This window comes from Alligator sinensis, unplaced genomic scaffold (assembly GCF_000455745.1).
Source record: "Alligator sinensis unplaced genomic scaffold, ASM45574v1 scaffold592_1, whole genome shotgun sequence".
Classification (NCBI taxonomy): domain Eukaryota; kingdom Metazoa; phylum Chordata; order Crocodylia; family Alligatoridae; genus Alligator; species Alligator sinensis.
In genome coordinates, this window is record NW_005842214.1 from 638,892 (window position 1) to 658,952 (window position 20,061).

At 42.6% G+C, this 20,061-nt stretch overlaps 1 protein-coding gene across 6 annotated transcripts in view; it reads left to right on the forward strand.

Annotated features, from left to right (window-relative positions):
• AMBRA1 (autophagy and beclin 1 regulator 1) overlaps positions 1 to 20,061 on the forward strand; it is a 166,698-nt gene that overhangs the window by 87,972 nt on the left and 58,665 nt on the right. For all 6 annotated transcript variants that reach the window (XR_003094837.1, XM_006026919.2, XM_006026920.2 and 3 more), the window contains one exon: positions 10,145 to 10,255. Coding sequence is in view for 5 of the 6 variants with exons in the window: in XM_006026919.2 (XP_006026981.1) it covers positions 10,145 to 10,255 (111 nt within the window). In the remaining variant the exon portion in view is untranslated. The remainder of the gene's footprint in view (positions 1 to 10,144; positions 10,256 to 20,061) is intronic.

Consider the following 20,061-nt stretch of genomic DNA (forward strand, 5'->3'; position numbering starts at 1 on the left):
CGCAGATTTTGCTCTGTTTTTGTGCAAAGGATAAACACAGATGTGAAGGTTAAAAAGCAGACTTCCAACAGCATTTAATGAAGGCTTTGGAAATGATGCAAGGGACTCAGCAGTAAAATAAAGTGGAGGCATTGCAAAGGACGGAGCTGGCAGTGGGAGGAGTCCAAATGACACAAATCATGGATTAGCTTTTGAGGTCCCACTAGTCAGGTTCACAGGGATTCATGAAACATGTACAGAGCTGTGGCAGGAGGTTTGGCAGTTTGATTTAAAAAATTACCTTCAGTTTATGGAAAGCTGTGAAAGAGGATTGTGAACATGGGGTTTGAGTGAAGTTGTCAGCTTCCACAGGGTTAACAAGGGTTAACCTTACGTTTGGGTTTGAGTGAAGTTAAGTAGAGAGAATCTGCGTTCTTACCATTCTTGAAAGTTCGGGTCTGCTCTGCCTTCACATCCTGCACTATGAGGTCTGTTCCCATTTTCTTCTACCATCTTCATTCTGAAATTGTTTTTTCTGCTGCAGCATCTGAAGCCTGGGAGGCAGAGTGGTCTCGGATGTATTATTTCTCATTCCTTTCAGTAGATTAGTACTTGCTTCCAGCCTGAAAAATGTGTGCGTGTTCCCATTGATCCTTATTTCTTCTTTCATTGACAAAGGAAGCCGCCAGTCAATTTAATCTCTCCCATTTATGCAAGGAGATATAGCAGGGTCCTGTGTCTCATGACTAGACAGTATTCGATAGTTGTTGCATTTGAACCTCTCCTTGATAGCTGGAGGGGGGGTTTTTTTTAGTTCCCAGAATCATAGAACTTAGAAAGAGGAAAAAGCCTATTTAGTCATTCTCTTACAAAAAAAGCTAAACAGTACATAAACTATCCACAGAAAACAAAAACAGCCTAAAGGCCTGTGAGTCTGGAGGAAAGGTTGAAACAACCTAAAATAATCAATGAAAGAAAATGCAAATAAAACAAACAAACAGTTCTAGCACTATAAATACATTCACCAGAGTGGTTCTGCAGAGTCTACAATTTGCTCATGAAACAGAACATGTTTTACCACGCAAATTATGGCAGCATGAAACAAATTCCTAACACTAATCACTGCCACATGGAAATAGAGAGATTGTCCCAAAAAGGAGTCCAGGCAGCAGCACCTGTAGAAATGGAAGTGCAATTCAGGAAGCATCCATCTGTCTCAAAGATTCCAGTCATATCTTCCATCCCCTAACAAATTCCCCAGATTCAAAGGCAGGTGGCTCACAGGCAGCTCAGAGCTTTCCACTCCCAACAGAAGCAAGTATTCTTATAAATAAAGTCTCTGTAATCTAGTCCTATCAAACACTCTTAAGATTTAATCCTTTTATGTGATCCCCCCGCCCCTTAGAAAGCACCTCTCCATGGATTTTCCAGCCCAATAATATCTGCTTCCAGGTAGGGGCCTCGCAGGAAATTGATTCCCCTCTTTCTTTGCTGGTATAATACTGGAGTATATGTGAAATCTAATGCTTCAGCCATTCTGTGGTATTCCTGAAACACAGAAGCAGCAGTTTGACAATGGTTTTTCTCGCATACAGCAGAAGTCAATTGAAGATATTCCTCTCCTTGCCATCAAACTTATTTTTCCTTTCTTGGACCAAGATCATGGCAGGTGATGGTTACACTTGGATTTGAAGCTGAAAACGGTGATCTTTTGCACTTCTTCCTAATGATGTTGAGATAAGGGAAGTAATGGTCATGCCCTTCTCAACCTTGTTAATCCTGTGGAAGCTAAAGAATGAAAACAGCATAGTCAGGCCCCATAGTCCTCCTTTCAGAGCTGGCAAGTACATGGTGTTTCTCTTTGCAGTATTATATTTGCTTTCCCACAGTAAGTGAACATCAGAACCATTCAAATTAATTATCCTTTCATAAGCTAAATAATTACACATCCATAATAAATACAATGTGTTCAGTTATATCCTGTCTGCCAAAGTCAGACTCTTTTGTTGTCCTTCCATCTCTCTGCTAGTAAATAGTTATCTTTATCTTAATTTCTTACTTAGTGAAGCTTGACTAAAAGATACTTGGGTACTCCCACAATTCTGATGGAATCTCTCATTATTCGTATTCTCCTTGATGCTACAAAGGAGACTCTTATAGCCTTGGGGGGAGGGAATAAAGGGCAAGTATCTCTAGTTTCAAATCCTTTTATTAGTCAAGTTTTTCATCACTGCAGGGCTGTTTGGTGGTGGTCTAGGAAGCAATAGTAATCAGTTACTTTCTTTCCTTCCCCCCCCCCCCCCCCCCCCCAGATGGGAGTGACTGGTAGTGAAAAAAGGTTCCTGGGAGATTGGAGACTGAAACTCCCCTTGCTCAGTGCAAAATAGCAAAACTTTGCATGGGGGGGGAAAATGTTCTTCAGGGATTGGAGAGTGTAACGATGTACTCTGCATTTTGGTAGCAATCAAAAGAAATGGAAGAGCCCTTGCTATTAGTGCTGGTTGGAGGAGAACGACTAACTGTGCTTTCTAAGGATTAGTACTGTGTAGAGTAGATGGTTATTGTTCCACGTGCATGCAGATTTCATGCTGACTTATACTGTTTCCTCAACTCTGCAATATATTACTTGTCGTGGGCTGAGGGATTTTGCCAGATGCTGGTGTCCCAAGAGAGAGGGCAGGTTCTAGAAGTGGCAGCTCCCTTTTCTGTAGCCTAATCTCTTACTATTGTATTTCACAGGCCTCTGAGCAGTGGTATCTGTAGGGTTGTCTTCAGAGACTTGGGCAGCAGGGTTTCTTTCTCTCAGGGAGAACAATTACTGGCTTGATGTGGTGAAGTGCAAATAATTCTGACAAGAGGAAAAGCGTTTGAAAGGGATCTTAACCTCTTCTGGGTTCCCTTAGGGAAACCATCTTACTATCAAAGCCAGACATGTGCCCCAGTAGTTCTTTATCAAATTGTTATCTGACCCGACATTAAAAATAAGACCTTCCACTGTCTGCAAGGTAAGATGTCAAGGAACTATCAAGACAATAGCAGAGATGGAGGCTTTGGGCTGGGCATCTGCTCACCTTTTATCCTTGTTTCTTTCAAAGTGACTGATCTCCTTTTTGACATCTCCATAGCTCACAACACTGATATTTCCTTTCTGTATGATGTATACATTGTTTGCCACTGAAGTAAGATTTGTAGCTATTTAACTTTGAACTCAGTCATAGTCTTAATCTGTTGGTGGGGCTTGTCCCAGTTGACCCCTGAGCTAAGGACTCATATTTAGGCTAAAGATTTCCAATTTGAAAAAAGATTTTGCAGTACAAATGAGCGTGGTTGGAGGATTATATTTTTCCTTGCCACAACACATCTGGGCTAAGGAAAAGAAAAACGCTCTCTTAAAGGAGTCAGCGTCCAGAGCCCACTCATCTCTGACATGCTTTCTTAGTTAACATGGCACAGAGCCCAAGGTTCAGTGCTTAGCATACACTGAGCTGTTTTATGAATGGATGCATGAATTCTTACTAAAATGGTAAGAACTTTGCCAAGGTATGAACTGTTTTCATCTGCTATGAGCTTTGCTGGCATGCTGGAAAATGTCATTCTAGTTGGCTGTATGCCAGAATGCCAGCTCTTTACACTGGGTGAGTGCGCTAAATTACCATCTGTGCTGGTTTGAAAGACCATGCCTCTTGGTGGCCAGAAACAGGGGAAGCTCACTGGGATTATGGTCATATCCTGTAGCATATTAAAACATATGCTGTGGTCAAAGGTGACTCAGAAACATGGCTATCTGTGAAACAATTACTTTGGTTTGTGTAGAAAACTGGGATCTTGTACCTCACCTGATTTTCATAGCCAGTGGTAACATTTGAGCAGAGCTTAACTGAACAGGTTCAGAATTGTCCTCTATGTACCCTCCCACTCTGGAGACCAGAATGGGCCAGCCTTCTTCCAGTGGAAGATTCTTTATGTTGACTAATAGAGAGAAGAGGGCCACTACTCTTGACAGCCTGGGTGGATCCATCCAGTGTTTATAACCACCTGGCCCTTGGGGCCCACAAAGTTTAGAAGTACTTCAGCACCAAATTAGGGAGATGTAGAAGCCACTGTCGAAAATGTTCTTGGTTCTCTTCGTGAATGCATACAATAGTGGACAGCTTCAAGGAAAGTCTCTATTGATCACAAATAACACACAGGCTCATGGAACGTGATAGAAGGGCTAAATACCTCTCAAAGATGTTTAGGTGCCTGAAGTGCAGGTAGGGGGTATAGTAGGATTTACAGAAGTGCTGAAGGTCTTTCTCCATTGGATCAAGCTTCCTGTTTGTTAACTCCTGTAAATCCTCCTAGACTCAGTTTCTTTATATTTAGGCCCCTGAGTACTTTGTAAATCTCGCTTCAAGTTTCTGGTGTCTTGCGGGTGGCCTGTGCTTTTGTGTAAGGAATTTGTTCTGGAAGAATTTGAGCTCTTGCTTTTGTTAAATGTATAGTAAAGGAGAAGGCTTCTGTTGTAGATGCCTCCCATCCCCAACATTGGGTGCCACAAGGTCTGTATAGTGGTCAAAAGTGTTACTAAATCCTCCAGTGTATCTAGAAATAGGGCAAGGATCCCTATCTTCACGGAGGGAGCTTAGTGTGCTCTAGAATTTTTTGACTCAGTGCTCTTCTTTCTTGGGTCCAAAATAAGCTTAGATATTTGGCTTGTATGGTCTGATTCATAAATGAGCAATAGCTGATGGACAAAAGTTGATCCCTCCACATGGTGAGATGAGTTGGACCCTCTGAAGGGATAGACTGATGAGTGAGTATGTCACATGTAAGTAGCCTATAAGGAAAGTTTCAGCCATCTCTTTGTTAAAACACTGATTTTTTTTTTTTTCTTTAAACTCTCTTGTCATGTGCTGAGTGGGGGTGGATGAAGGGGGGGGGGTTCTGCAGTAAGCATTTATCTTCATTTCTGCCATCATCCAGTGTTTATTACCCAGTGACAGACAGACGCAGGAAAGCTGCCAATCAAACCCACGTTCACTGCATTTCAATTTCCCTGCACTTCAGATTTCAGCATTTTGAAATCTACATCTTTGCAGAAAAAGGTCGTTTTGTTCATAGTGATGACAAGCCTGAGACCCTTGGGTACCTGTTCCAGTCATTTGTGATTCCACCAAACAATGGAAGCTTCAGGAGTCAGAACCATCTGTCAAGCGATTGCTGACAATGGATCCCTGTAAAGGCTGATCTTCTGTGGTCCAGACTTAAGAAGCTGAAGTGTTCTCTGCAATCAGGCTGCAGTGGAGTTTAGGAGACGACAGTACCTTCCAGGGTTCATACCTGAGCTAAACCCTAGCTCAGCAAAGTCAGCAGTACCAGCGAGACTGCTTTACAAGTGGTAATTGCTGAGTAGGAGGAATACAGTTTTTTGCTTTCTTCTTAAGTTCACTTGCCTTGGGTTCAGACATTTTCTACCTTCCATTGGATTGATGAATTGAAAAAGATAAGGCAGCACTATGTTGCCCCTGTATATTGGGAAATATAAGCTATATTGTCTTCCCTTATCTGAGTGTCCAAGATTTCGCTTCATCACTCTTGTCCTTCGTTTAGGATGGTGCTTGCATATGTGAGTTTTCTGGCTGGGTTTGTGAAACCAAATGGAGTGACATTTGTTACACGTAACAAGATCTAATTTAATAATTACACTTCTCAATTACATAATTAGTAGTATAAGTGCAGGTAATTACTTAATGAAGGCATGTAAATTACAGAGTAGGCACTATTGCAGGGTGAACAGGTTTGGATCCTTTGAGAAGTGGCCTAAAGCTTTTTGACCATGGACTTCCATGCACATCTGACTATTTGTGTGTTTGGTCCCTTTGTCCTGCTTTTTTACATTTGGTTGTCACTTTCTGGTTGAACCTGAGGAAGTGACATCCATCTTCTGTGTTACCTTCTGCCTGCTGCCTGTTCTTGGAAAGGCCTGCCACTGGAGTGAATGGGCAAAGTGGAATCTTAATAGCAAGAACAAAGGAAGAGCTCCTTTTTCACCCTTTTAATAGAGGGTCTGGAGAATAGAATGAGAAGGACTACTGTTGCTGGTCTGAAAGGGTGCAGAAAGTCTGGAGGAAAATTTCAGAAAATATTTACTAATCGCTTCCAGTTGATGGTGTTCATGGCAATAGATACAGCTGTCAGATTGTCATGTCATACTTTTCACTAATGAGGCAATGAGTGGTTAGTGGCAGTAAGACCCAGGAAGGCACAAAGAACAGGCAACAAGTTTAAGAATATGGAATAGGGATTGAGCACCTTCAAATTCACAAGCTAGTTTGCAGCCAGCCCTTGATCACTGTGGGAAGGGATTATTTTGTATAGAGCTTTGGGTGTTCTGGCCAAGAGCATGAACCAGGGAGAACAGGGCACTAAAGAGAAGGTTCTATGAGATATGTTCCTACCCCAGCAGGTCGGGATGTGAGTTTGCAGGCCTCAATAGGACAGAAAAGTTGACTTCAAAAATGCAGTTAGGAGCCAAGTGGTTTGGGTGGACACAGGTCAGTTTGTAAGCAAACCTGAAAGACTGGTTGCAGCAAGAGCTTAAGCCCTTGAATTGGGGTTTTCAGGTGGTTCAGTTTCTTCACTTTCCCCTTTTTCAGTGCTTGCTCTGGAGTTCCAAAAGTCTGGCACTTGGGGAAGGGAATGAATTCCCCACTTTCCGCTCTGCCCTATTCAAAGTAGGGGACTGGCAGCATAGCTTTTGGAACTTAATTGCTGGCTCAGCCACTAGTTCGTTGCCTGATTTACCAGCAGCGCAGATTAACACTCCCCTACCTACCACAGGAGTTTTGTGTTGCAAACTATTTGTGTTTAATGTGTAAGCAGGTACAAGAGATGAGCAGCATGGCATTGTTCTTTAGTATCTCTGACGCACGGACAGCTCTGAATATGGGTGGGTTACTCGGGTGCTCCACAAACGTAGGCATGTTGGAGCACAAGGTGCTGACATGCTGAAACTGGGTGGCACTGAAATATTGCCAAGGAGCTCACTGTTTTCCCAAGTGTTGGTGGTCCAGTGTTCTCTGATACATGAAATAGGCATGTACAGATGACAGGTGGGGCCTGCAGGGATAGAAGTGTCCTCTCTTTCAGATTGAGTGGTATGTGGATTTGGAAGGAGATGTGTTTGCTCATGGTGTTATTGGGGAGCTTGCTGGGCTTCCCTTTTGGAACTGAAGGGTGGATACTGCTTCTTCCTCCCATAATAGTCATTTTCTCACAGACCAGGAAAGGCTCTTACTGTCCAGGTGTAAGTGCCCTGCTTGGAAAATTCTTGCCCCCTTTCCTTGCTGAGTATCTCCTTAGCTGAGAAACCCCTCTCTGACCCAGTTCTGTAGGACAGTTACTGCAGCCAGTGAGGATGGTGTTCATTACTTTTCCCGCCCTGTCAGCTCTATCAATTATGTTTTTCCACACTTCCCTTTTTCTTCTCCCCTTGTTCTGGGGGGGAAGGTGGGAGGCATGGTAAACAGACTGCAGCTATGTGCAAAGGCAGACTTGGGAGTAGATCTTGCTGCTCTTTTGTGTAAGAGAGTAAGCTTCCTTCTGACAACACGTCTCCTTTTCACTTCCCCAGCATTTGTATATTAATCTTGGGTGTAGAATAGTTTCATTAACACTGAATCCCATCATCTGTGTTCTTCAGTATAGTCTTGTTCTCTGAGGAGTCCTGTGCATGGAGAGGTGGGGGACTTGGAGGAAAGGCCCTGGGCAGATGTACAGCAATGGAAAATGTTCTTAATTCTGCTCTCCATGTGATCTGTGAATGTCTGAAAGAGACAGATAGAGAGACCAAGCAGAGGACAATATGGGGCTGTCAGTTGCTGGAAGCCTGGCACAACCAAGTATATACTCTAAAGCTCTGACTGCTCAGAAATCTTGCCCTGGGCGTATTGTCTGAGCTTTCAGAGGAACCAAGAACCAGGACTTAAGACAGCTTATCTATGAGAATGAGGCCAGCAGATGCTTTTCAGTCTTCCATTTTGTTCCTCAGAATTGTTCTTGAGTTTGCTTTTATGTCTTGTTCCCACTTTCATTTGTAGACAGAGTGTAAGCTGTGTTTTGGTGTGTTTTCAAGCCCTGTCTTTTAGTACACCCCCCCCCCCCCCCCCCCCCCCCTCCGCTTTGTTGATATTGGGGGCCCCCCCCCCGCTTTCTGTTAAGAGTTAATAAGGTGGGGGGAGCAAAGGAAGAAGGAAAGAATTCAGGCATCTTGGTCAGCTCACCTTGCTTGCCATTGTGCCTACTGGTGCATAGCAAGCTCCTAGCCATCTGCCAGAGCATTTGGTCTGTCTGGCACATATCAGAAGTGGAACTGTCCATGAAATTCCATCTTTTCCAATACCGCTGGTGCAGTACCCTCTACGGCTGTGCTGGAAGAACTCATCTACTGACAGTCTCATGTGTTCCTGCTTTGAGCAGGGGCTGGACTAGATGACCCTCCAAGGTCCCTTCAGCCCTGTTTCACTATGATTCTATTTATTCTATCTTGGTAACAGTCTTGAGGGACCCTCCAGCAAAGACTAACTCCCCTGAAGTCTGGAGTCTTACTCTTTCTTTCATTTGCCTTGACTTCTTTGTATGACTGTGTTCTTGCCTTGCACTTTTGTGTGCATGTATGTATGCCTACAGCACAAGGACCCCTTGCATGTGAAGATATCAAGGCATTGTCTGTACTAGAGTATATCTGGTTCTTCCCATTCTCCAAAGTATTGTGCATTATTGCCTGGTGAGCATTCCTTCTCATCCCTTTCCATTTCCCAAGGGCCTATTCACAGTGGTGTCTGAGCTGTGCCATAACCTTGCCAACCTGAGGCACTAATTGTTATTTCTTTTTGATGAAACCCTGGTGCACTTTATAACTTTATTTTTGCCCCCAATTGTCTTTGCATACATTTCCAGGGGATACTCTCTCTTTGTGCTCTGTGCTGTTTTTTGAATCTTGGGACTGGTTTTTTTTAGAATTAGGAATGGCTGAATTAAGAGAATCTGAGTTTCTGCCTGCCCCCATGACAGTGGGGTATGGCCAGCCAGAATAGTGTCAGAGAAAAGAGAAGTAAATGGGTAGCTGTTTTGAATATCCTGTTTTCTTGCCATCTGGAGATCAGGGAAAATTAAGAAACTGAAGGGTTCCTGAGTTTCTCTCAATGCTCTGGCTGCATTTACGTAACTTTTTCTATAAGCAATTCATGATTTTATGAGCACCTCTTTTGTGGAGTACTGTCCTGTTACTTTAAGGAACCCAAAACGAAACATCCATCAATTGGGTACTAGTTGGTTGTAAAGTTTTTACCTCCATGTCAGGGTAAGAAGCAATATGTATAGATGGTAACTTTACACTGTGCTTTGGAGGGTTTCTGTCCTAAAGAGCTTTTCCCTACGTCATGCAGACATGGTACAGGGAAGGCAAGGGCAAAAATTAAAACAAATATATCAGATGTGCTTGCTGCTTTGATTGCTTGGAACAAAATATCCTTGTTCTGTTGATTGTGACTTCTGCTCTCTTCTTAAGGATCAGATCAAATTCTGGGTTCTCAATTTCCTTTGAAAATATGGCCTGCCAAGTAGAGCAGGTATTGCAGGCACCCAGTCTCCTCCAAGGGTGGAAGGTAGAGTGGGAACAGGGAATATTCCCAACCTCTGTGGCTCTTAATACAGGAACAAATTAATTATCCAAGGGAATCATTTTAAAGGCCAAAGCTCTTTGTTTCTTAGTATGGAGTTGGCCTGCCTTTATAATTGCATAAGAGAATTGGGCAGGTATGATGTACCTGGTGGGTGTTGCCAATAAAAGATACACTTGCAACAAACAAAGATGAGTCTACCTTTATGCTGGCATGTTTTCTCTTTACCCTCTTGTAGTCCTTCCCTCCTTCCTCATAATGTGTTCCAAGATGTTATGCTTTCTCAATTCCCTGTCCTCTGTGGTTTATTTGTGAGGTGTTGCCATTTTTGTAAAATGTTGCTTAGTTACTTTTGCTTAGGAACCCAAAAGGTTTTGTATACTGAACACAGAACATTTTTCTTATTGATTTGTCTCTTGCCCTGTGTTTTTTTTTTTTTGGATGATGTGCTAGGGAACATAACCTGAGGTCAGGTTGTCTAATTATTTTCTCCCTTTGTTTAGGGGCTGTGATTGGAGATGGACAGTCTGCTGTGGCCAGTAACATTGCCAACACCACCTACCGGCTCCAGTGGTGGGACTTTACCAAGTTTGACCTGCCTGAAATCAGCAATGGTAAGTGGTAAAGGTAACTAGCCCCTCCTTTCAGATCCTCACCAACCAGAGTCTTTTTCTCAAGAAGCTTGGAATTGCCTGGCATACTTGCACTTCAGTAGAAACCTTAAAATAATTAGCCTAAGGAGAGGCTTGTGTGGAGCTGAGTAGAACTCATTGCTCTATTTTACTCATGTACTGCTTATTGTCTACTTAAAAACACTCGCAAGGATCAGTTTTTATGGGAGTGTCCACTGATTGAAGCAGTACCTATAATACCTTATCTGGCAAATAGGATGTAGAAGGCCTGGCTGGGGGGCATGCTGGTATCACTTTACTGGACTCGATTATAGATCTTCAAAGGTATTGAATCCTCATTGGCAAAAACTGGGCCTGGGATTTTCTTGAGATTTGGGCCATGGCCACCTTGCTTACAGTATTGGGTAAAAGGCTGGGCTTGTAGCTGTGACATCCAACTGCTGTCAGGAGTGATGACAATCGGGATCATCTTAAATGGAGTTGCACCTAAACTGCTTGGCTGTGGGTATAGGATGAGGTCAGTATTACTGAATCTTTCTTAGCCCTAGTTTTCCCCATAATATAACTGAGTTGCAATGTATTCCTTGACAGCAGACTGCAGCCTTCAGTGACTTGAGCACTCTTTGAACACTGTATTTGTATATGTAGTGCAAAAGACTGCCAAAGCTTAAGAGTAGAGTTACCCTACCTCCTTTTTCTCTCCCATCCCTCCCTCAGGTCATTTTGAGGTAATATTTCAAAGGGCTAGCTAGCTCTGTAGGAAATGAAAAAACTGGTTTCTAGAAGTTGCCCCTTCATATTGTCTAGAAGAGCTAATTTAAATGGTATCTTATTTGTCCTCAAGAACCACTGCATCTCTGGGGAAGGAGCAGCTAGTAGCCTTGGAGTTGTGGGCATTACTAGATGCCATTGTGTCCATGCTTCTGCAGTGTGTTACCAGGTACTGGGCCAGCAGTTGGATTAATTTGTCATGCTAATCTGGGAGTTTAGTCTGAAGAGCAGAACTGTGCCCAAGGACAGATTGTTGACCACAGGAAATGTTCCCACTATTAGTCACAAATCTTGGCAGAGGGATCAGAAGGAAAAGCTGAGATTGGGGGAAAGAAACTTTGTTGATTTAAATCCCTTTGGGATTCTCCACAAGCTTTAATGCCTTTTGAAAAGAGGTACAGCTGCTAATAGCTCTTCTGGCCTCATCTGACTGCCAAGTAGCAGTTCTGTTGGTAATATTTTGTGCAAGGTGTTTGTATGTGATTTATGGAGCTCCATAGAAAGGAAGAACCATCTGTTCCTTGAGGCATGAATATTTCAAACTCCTCTTCCTTCTCCCCTGTTGGGATGCCTCTATTCAGATATTTATAATTAACAGGCTACTGGACTTGAGGATTTCTCAGTCCTGTTATCATCATGCCTGTCTGCAAGCTGAGTTCCTGCTGCAAGATTGTCCTATGCCCATCTGGCTGTCTGTACTGTGCCTGTCCAATGACTGGCTCCAGGCTGCCCAAGTTTTCTTTTTGTTTGGTTTTTTTTTTTTTTTGGGGGGGGGGGGGGGGCGGCTGTTTTGTTTTTTAGTTTTTTTGGAAGATAGTTCTTTTGTTCTCTCTCTTTTCTGCTCCTCACTTGCTGCACCCAGCTTTGGCACATGTACATCTTCCAGCTGTATCTGTTTTTCCAGGGTCTAGGTGGGAGGGTGAAGATAGAGCATCTGCTTTCATTCTAAAACAGGCACTTGCCAAGCCTGCTTATGTGCTAAAGCAAGGTTAGTTGCTTATTGGCTAAACCAGTGGGATGCTAAAGAGCCTGTGGTTAACTGGAACTGCTGCCCTTCCAACTTCTGTAGTGAGACTTACCCCTGAGCTGTAAAACTAAGGCCTGGTGATCTAAAGCAGAGGGGACAGTGCATAGCACTGAAAATCACTAGTTCCTGAGCAGCAGTTGGCTGTCGCCATACTCTGTGGCCCTGAACAGATTCTTCTCTTTGCTTTCATTTCTTCATGTACTTCACCAGCTTAACTAAAATTACTCCAATACATTTATGGGCAATGTTACTGTGATATGGAACATAGGGTATTGGCTTATCTCTTGCCTTTACATTTTCAGGTGGACACTGAATAGCATGGCCATACATCCTAGTTTGGCTGAGACAGTCCCGGATTTCGAAGGCCAGTCCTGGCCAGTTGGTGAAAATTAAGAGAGTTCTGGAATTGCAGGGGTGCAGTCTGGCGGAGCAGCATGGCGTGCCAGGTGGGCATTCACCACTGCTGCCTGCCTGCCTGGTGCATCATGGTGCTCTGCCTCTGCTTCCAGCAGCGCTGCTGAATTAGGGGGGCCAGGGAGAGTGTCCCAGACTTCCCACGGTCATCCTAATGCTGAAGAAGTAGTAAACAGATTTAAACGAATTGAAGCATGTCCACAAAGGAATTTGCTTCAGCAATTTCTGCTTACTAGGAATTTGATACCTCCAGTAGAAACTTCATTACACTGTTCCTCTGCCACCATTGGTGAAGGGAGGCTTGGAATCTTCTTTCAAATTCTGTTATACATCTTGCTCAGGTTAGTCAGGCTAGGCTTAATCTCTTGGTCAGGTTGTATCTACTAGTACTTATTTAAAATTGCCTTTGGAGCTTATGTGGAGGAATTATTCTTCTGTCACATAATAAAATATTAGAAAATGCTATGTAGGATTGCTCTGCAAATGTTAAAATAGCTGTTGTGGTCTATCTCAGAGATGGTTATATTCTAGTTGTTGGGGGTTGATAGTCCCTACTTTAACAGTCTGTAAAACACACAGCAATTTTCTGGAAGACAATATCATTAACAAAATAAGTTGGGTAACACATCTTTTCTTCTAGCTCTCCCCTGTCCACAAGCAGCTATCCCAGTGCTGAGGGTGTGAAAGTCAAGGGAAAATGTTGTGAAGCTTTAACACACTAGAAGGAGGTAGAGGGAAGGAGCTTCTCAAAACATGCTTAAGATGGGAAACTGAATCCCTTGCAGGGAAAGCAGCTCATAGAAAGCGACTCATAATAACATAAGAAGTGACATACTGGGCCAGACCAATGATCCATCTAGCCCAGTATCCTGTCTCCAACAGTGACAGGGATAGATGCTTTAGAGGGAGAGCAGTATTGGCTTACAGATACCAGAGGAAACATCTCCAACCATTTTGTTCAATGCCTGTTAATACAGCTATCATCCATAAATTTGTCTAGTCTTTCTGAACTCGACTATGCTGTCTGTCTCTCTCCCCTCCTGTGCCAAAGAATTCCACAAGTTAACTCTGCATTGCATTAAAAAGCACTTCTACTTGTTAGTTTTAAACCTGTTTCTGATGGTTTCTGTGGATGCCTCCTAGTTCTAGCATTTGTGGACTTGGTGAATGACAATTCCCTGTTCACTTTGTCCACACCCTACATGATCCTATAGATCTGTCATGTCCCCCCCTGCTGCCTCCTTTCCAAGCTAGAGAGACCTAGCCTTTTTAGTCTTTCCTGATATGGCAGTTGCTCCATCTCCCTGATAATTTTGGTTGTCCTTCCAATTCTACTACATCCCTTTTGTGATGCAGAGATCAGAACTACACAGAGTATTCAAGATGTGAATGTCATGGATTTGTATGATGGTGTGATGATGCTCTCCATTTTGTTTTCAATTCCCTCCTTAATGATGTCCAACATTTTATTGGCTTTTTGGGTCACTGCTGCACATTGAGCTGATATTACAGAACAGTCTACATCGGGTGGGGCGTGCAGGTGCCAGAGTATGGCACGCTGGCATTTTGCTTGGCACGCACACCTCAGGGCAGACATCAGGGAAAGCTGGAGCTGCACTGCCACAGCAGGGATCAGGCCCCTCATGGCTCTCTTGCTATCTATCGCTGACACATCAACATCTCAAAAGTTGAAGTTGTGGGCATTTTTGGCATTCTGCCCAGAAATGTTGCCAACCCCTAGTCTACAGTAGTTCGAGGTCTCTTTCCTGAGTTGTAACAACTAGTTAAGAATGCAGTACTTTGTACATGTAGTTGAGATTGTTTTTCCCCATGTGCTTTACCTTGCACTTGTAGACACTGAAGTTCATCTGCCTTGTTATTTTTTGCCCACCCACTTACCTAGGTGAGATTTTTCTGCAGCTTCTCTCTGTCATCTTGGGATTTGACTACCCAGAATAACTTGATATCATCTGCCAACTAGGAGATTTCATGTGTACCCCCATTTCCAGATTTTCATCTGTACATAGCCTTATTTCTTCAGTCCTGGTCACCTCCCATCCCTACTTCCAAAATCTTGAATTAAATGTAAATAGATCTTGTCTGTTGGAAAGGATGGGCTGAAGCGTCCAAGTAATCCCTGAAAAATGTGAGTGGCTTACAAGTTTAAGCCTGACAAAAAGATATATCCCAAACTAGGAATTACCTGTTGTCAGAGGATGTTTGTTGGCATGTCACAATTAAACTAAAAGGTAGGATGGAAAGGGAGGTATTTTTTTCATTGATGTGAACAACTTGCAGCTGGTGGCAGTATTCCTGTTAGTTAGTTGCATTGTTTGTGACCTCAGTTGCAAGGCAGGGAGCATCTGTTAGAGAAACAAGTCCTACTCTCAGATTAAGTGATTCAAAAGTCATCTCAGCAGCAGGATCCTATGAAATGTGAATTTGCTCCAGGTGTTGGAGGGAGGGGAGTATCCTAAACTTTTAAAAAGAAGGGCAGTCAATAGTCCCTGGGGATAAAGACTGAAAAAAGCACCTATCTTTCTCACTGGTACCTTTTTTTTCTTTCCATTTTACAAATAGACTTAGAAATCCCCTCTCACCTTTTATTTTAATGACTGACTTCCTTGTGACTGCACCATAATCATTAATTGTGTTAACAGTGGGCTGGGGAACTTTTCTCAGCAAAAGCAGAGCTAAATTTTGTTGTTTATTTCATGTTCTTTGGATGTTGCTTGTTAATATTTCTTAGCAACAAGTTAGCCATATCCAGTAAATAAATGGATACAATTTAATGCATGATGTTTTAAAATGGCCCCTTCCAAATGAGACGCTAAGGTAGGCGGAACTTAATTCTTTGTGCATGTCCCTCTTAGAGAGAGACCGTGTTTTCTTGGGCTGCCGATTGCTTAGCGTTTTGATTTCCAGCAGCTTTGCGTAAACTGGGTTTCTTTTACCTCACTTAACCACAAGCCATAAATACATCTTCATCTGTAACATGGGTCAGGAAGGAGAAGGTCAGTAACCTCTGATTTATAAATCCCTCTCCCCTGCTGCACAAGGGATTTGAATAAACAATTATAGCAGTATACAGAAGCCCAAATAAACCATTATAGCAGTATACAGAAGCCCATGAGCCTTCAGAGCAGATGGGAAATGGGTAGGGTATTATGGCTACCATTATTTTTGGAGTTACCTTTAGCAAACACAGTGTTGTTCTTGCTGGTGTTCTGGACCTTCATCAGTTTTAAGCATAATTAATGTGGTAGGTGTAAGCACTTAGAGTTGGCAAACCAGCTTGATTAATTTGTTCTGTGATGTTTTGTTTGCTCTGTCCTGTCAACTTGGTGGCTCCATTAGCAGTGCAAAAGAAAACAGGAGATGAAAGGGCAGCCTAGTCTCAAATGATTTTTCTGAACTAGCAGACTTTCCCTAAAATCTTCTGTGTTGGCTGTATTCCCATAAAGCAGGCCCCAGACTCCAAAGAGTTAACTTCATAGAAACTTCTGAAGGAAACAGATCTCTGCCTACCTTGACCTAAATGTTTCTGAAATCCCCTTGCCTATAAGTAGCTACCAATATCTATCATCTCCCAGGGTGTGCTGAGATCTGTACCTCTTGCCAGTGAAGAAAGTTTCCACTCACTTTAGGATCCCTCATGTTGAGTGTCATTGCAACATCTACCTTCATTCTTTGTAAATGAGGAAAGCAAAAAGCACCTTCACAATGTCAGTGTGAATAAGATCTGAAAGGATTGAAATAAAGGACACTTCTTATACTACATCTGACATCTGTGATTTATTACATTTTATCTAAACACGCATCAGGGGGTAGATATCTCACTTCTGGTGATGGAGCTTGCAGTCTGTGTTGCTGAGAGGGCTTCACCATATGCAGCAAACTTAAAAAAGAACATCACAATCCTTTGGGTGCCATTGGGGACAGCTCAATGAAGACCTATATTTGGAGTATAGCAGTGCAGTCGAATAAGATGTTAGTTTGCACAGTTACAGAAAAGAAATGACATTGAAAATATGCTATTTGATAAATGCCATCTTACATGGATTTTGGGGGGGGGGCACCCTACCTCAGTCAGAATACAACAGGAATAGAGGTATTCATAGATATATAAGGAAAATGATTAGAGAGACAAAAGATTGGGACTTTTTTTCTTGGAGAGGAGATGCATAGACCATATATTATAGGTACATACAGTTATAAATGGTAGAGAAAAGGTAATCTGGTAATTTATCCTATTTTATAATGTAAGAGCAGAAGGACATTCAATAACATTGGAAGGTAAGAAATGTAAGCCTGATTAAAAGGATTTTTAATTTTTAATTTTTTATATATATGCTGTGCTATTTACTTAGTGAATATGGTAAAAGTGGATGTTGAAAAGACTGGGTATTTCTATGGATAAGAAAACAACAAAATATGGGTAGGACACAATATGAGGAAACTAAATAGTCAAAAGCTAGGAAGAGAGATGTGCTTTCCAGAAGGCAATCTCTTTAATTTGTGAAGATTAGGAAGAAACTTTCCTTTTTCACAGATTATTTTGTAAGTGCCTACTGAGGTGTTCTTTGCACTTCTTCCTGAAGGACCATGTAGCAGCTAATGTCAAGAACTGGAGAATGGACACACAGGCCTCTTGATATGATCTGGTATGACAAGGTCCCAAGCTCCACCGTCTTATTTGCCCTTTGAACACTGGGTGACAGTGGTGTGAGCACTGGGGAGATGAAATAATATCCTGACCTGGAGACACAAGGTTATGGGGCACAATTGTTTGAGATGTAGAACAAAGAATTACACGCATATGGTGCAGCAGAAATAATTTAGACATGGGATAGTTATTTCTTTGGGGCTCAGAAATAGTTTTGGCTTTAATCATCTCTCTTCAGTAGCTGGCGAATAATTGGAGTGGGTTTCTGTGTAATTATGGTTTTAGCTGTCTCCCAAAATGCACCACTGCCTCTTCCCATGTATGCTCTTGCTTTGTGACTACTCCTTGGTTGTGCATCGCTTCCCTGCTCAGGGAGAGCAGAATTTGACAGTGAGAAGAGGGGGAAGGGGCTGTCAGGGAAAGACATTGGGGGAAGCAGAGGGTAAAGGGGTTATCTGACCACCCCACCCCAATTTATTTTTCCTGTTGTAGGAGTGAGAAAGGGACAAATTCAAGGGAAGCCTTCAATAATTAGATTCTATACCTGGAAAATCACAACAAATGTATAAATATTCCACATATACAATCTAATTACTGGGGGGGGTCATCTTATAATCAGGGCCATTGTATATTTGAGTAAATACAGTATAACTGCTTCCCTGTCCTACTGGAAACTATTTCACCTGAGGCTCTGTAGGACTTTGGTTCCTTTCACTGTTCCATCATGTTCATAGCTCATTTTCATCTGTGATCAACTTATAACCTCCAGGTCTTTTTCCGCTTCTGTCATTTCCCACTAACAAGCTCCCAGGTTATTGCAGAAATTCTTACGAGATCTGAAGTGCAAAACTGCACTTTGTACCACTGCATTTCATTTGGGTTGATTTTTGAGTTGGGTCCTTTGGAAAGTTATGCCAACCATACCCAGCAGACTTCTTTTTTTAATAAACTCACAAGGTGTTCAGCTTTGGAAGTGTTTGATATTCAGTATATTTGGTGATAGCCACATTTGTGATTGCTTGAAGGCCTGGTAAGGCAGGAAAGGCTTTTGTGTACTTTGAGTTTTGGCAGAGCTCCATAGGACCCTGAAGCTAATGTGCATAAGACAAGGTGTTCAGTTGCATGGTCTCCAAACAGTTCCACTTCCTGCTATTTAAAATTAATAGATTGAAAAAATCCTGCAATCTAGAGTTTACAAGTTCTGGAAAGTGAAGTTTTCAGGTATGGACATAGAATTTACTACCACGTCAAAGCAGGGTGGAGCCTTTGCATGTATCAGCTGCTGCACAGTGACTGTCTGTCGCATGCTCTTACCCCCTGAAAAATGGAAAATAAACCACAGTAGCTTAACCCTCCTGCACTAAGAAATTATTGCAAAGCAGCTGGTAAAGCCCTGTTTCCTTCACCCCAGTGGCGAATTGTTCCTGTGTCCACACCCTTCACTTTCTTTATTTTTAGAAAGAGCCTGTGCAATTCCACCCTTAACTCTGTTGAGCATGTTTTGCAATTAAGCCCTCTAAGTTCTAAACTGCTACAGTTTTAAACTTCATGGGAAAATTTAACTAAGTCCCTGAGATCTGCGTACCTCTGGCCATGTGCATGCTTGGAGAAGAGAAATGACTGGCACAGTCATGTGCCAGATCCATGGCAAAAGTGGGAGTAAAACTCAGGCCTCCTGGCTCCCAGCCTTGAGTTGCCTTGTTAATCGCATGGTTTCTTAAATATAGCATCATATAGTGCATCTCCTCTTCTCACTTATTTTATATCTTGGAATAATTAATTGGTGGATCAAAGATGAAGTATTAGGGCTGATCAGAGGAGAGTACTTTGCAGTGAAAATTGCCCTTTCTGGCCAGCCGTTTCTAGGGTAGATTTGGAATGCTGCTGTCAAATATAAGTGTGGGGGTTTTTTTCCACCTGGAGAACAGAGTACGTTTTATCTCTCATTTATTCAAGATAAAGGGAACATAGCTTAGGGGCTGGCAGCTCTGTATGGAATGTGGAGATTAGATGGGTTTACCAGCTGTTAGTGGCACCCCTGCTGAATTTTGAGATTGAGGACGTCTCACTCTTTGTCTGGCTGTTTAATCTGATTGTGTGCATTTTAATATCCAAAACCAAAGTTTCTCATATATTCAGCATGGGCTGCAGGTTAATGTGGAGATTCTCATTGAGATCTCTTTTCAGAATTTGCTGTTACCTGGGCCCCCTACTTCTGTTCCATTCACAAACACAAAACACGGTTGTGGCAACTACCACAGTTACTGATGTGGAGAAGTAAATATCAGGAGAGTAGCTAAAGGCAGTAAGTATCTTATAATGCATTTAGTAGACTGACACAAGGAAGAGCAAGAACCATATAAACAACTAGTGCCCCTTGGATTAAAGGTGCCCATAGGGGCTACAGTTGGTAACTCCTGTTCTAAAGCATGCCAACCTTAGCAAGGTATAAGCTCAGTCTGAAAAGTATGTTGGATGTAATTGTCTTCAGGTCTCAGGTTTATAGTTGAAGATTTTGAGAAGGGGTGTGGATCTAATCCAGTGGTTCTTTACCTTTTCAGGGTCAGGGAACACCGTCTCCATTTTTTTTGAACGTGGCAGCACCCCAGGCTGAGAACCACACCTGCCGCTGCCTCAGTTTATCTCTGTGCTTCTCAACTGGGTTCTGCTGCCTCCAGATGAAATTGCCCCATGTGTCTGCTGCATGGCCAGCCTGTAAAGAGCTATGCCATGTGCATATGCATTAGGATTCTCTAATCAGCCTAAAGCAAGCAGGAGCTGCCTGATGCTGTGTAACCCTTCCTGATCTGATGCTCCCTGCATTCTTCCTAGAAGTGAGTGGGTGGGACAGTTCCACCTGCACCTGTTTCCAGAAGAAACGTAGGGGGCTTCAGACCAGGAAGCACTGAA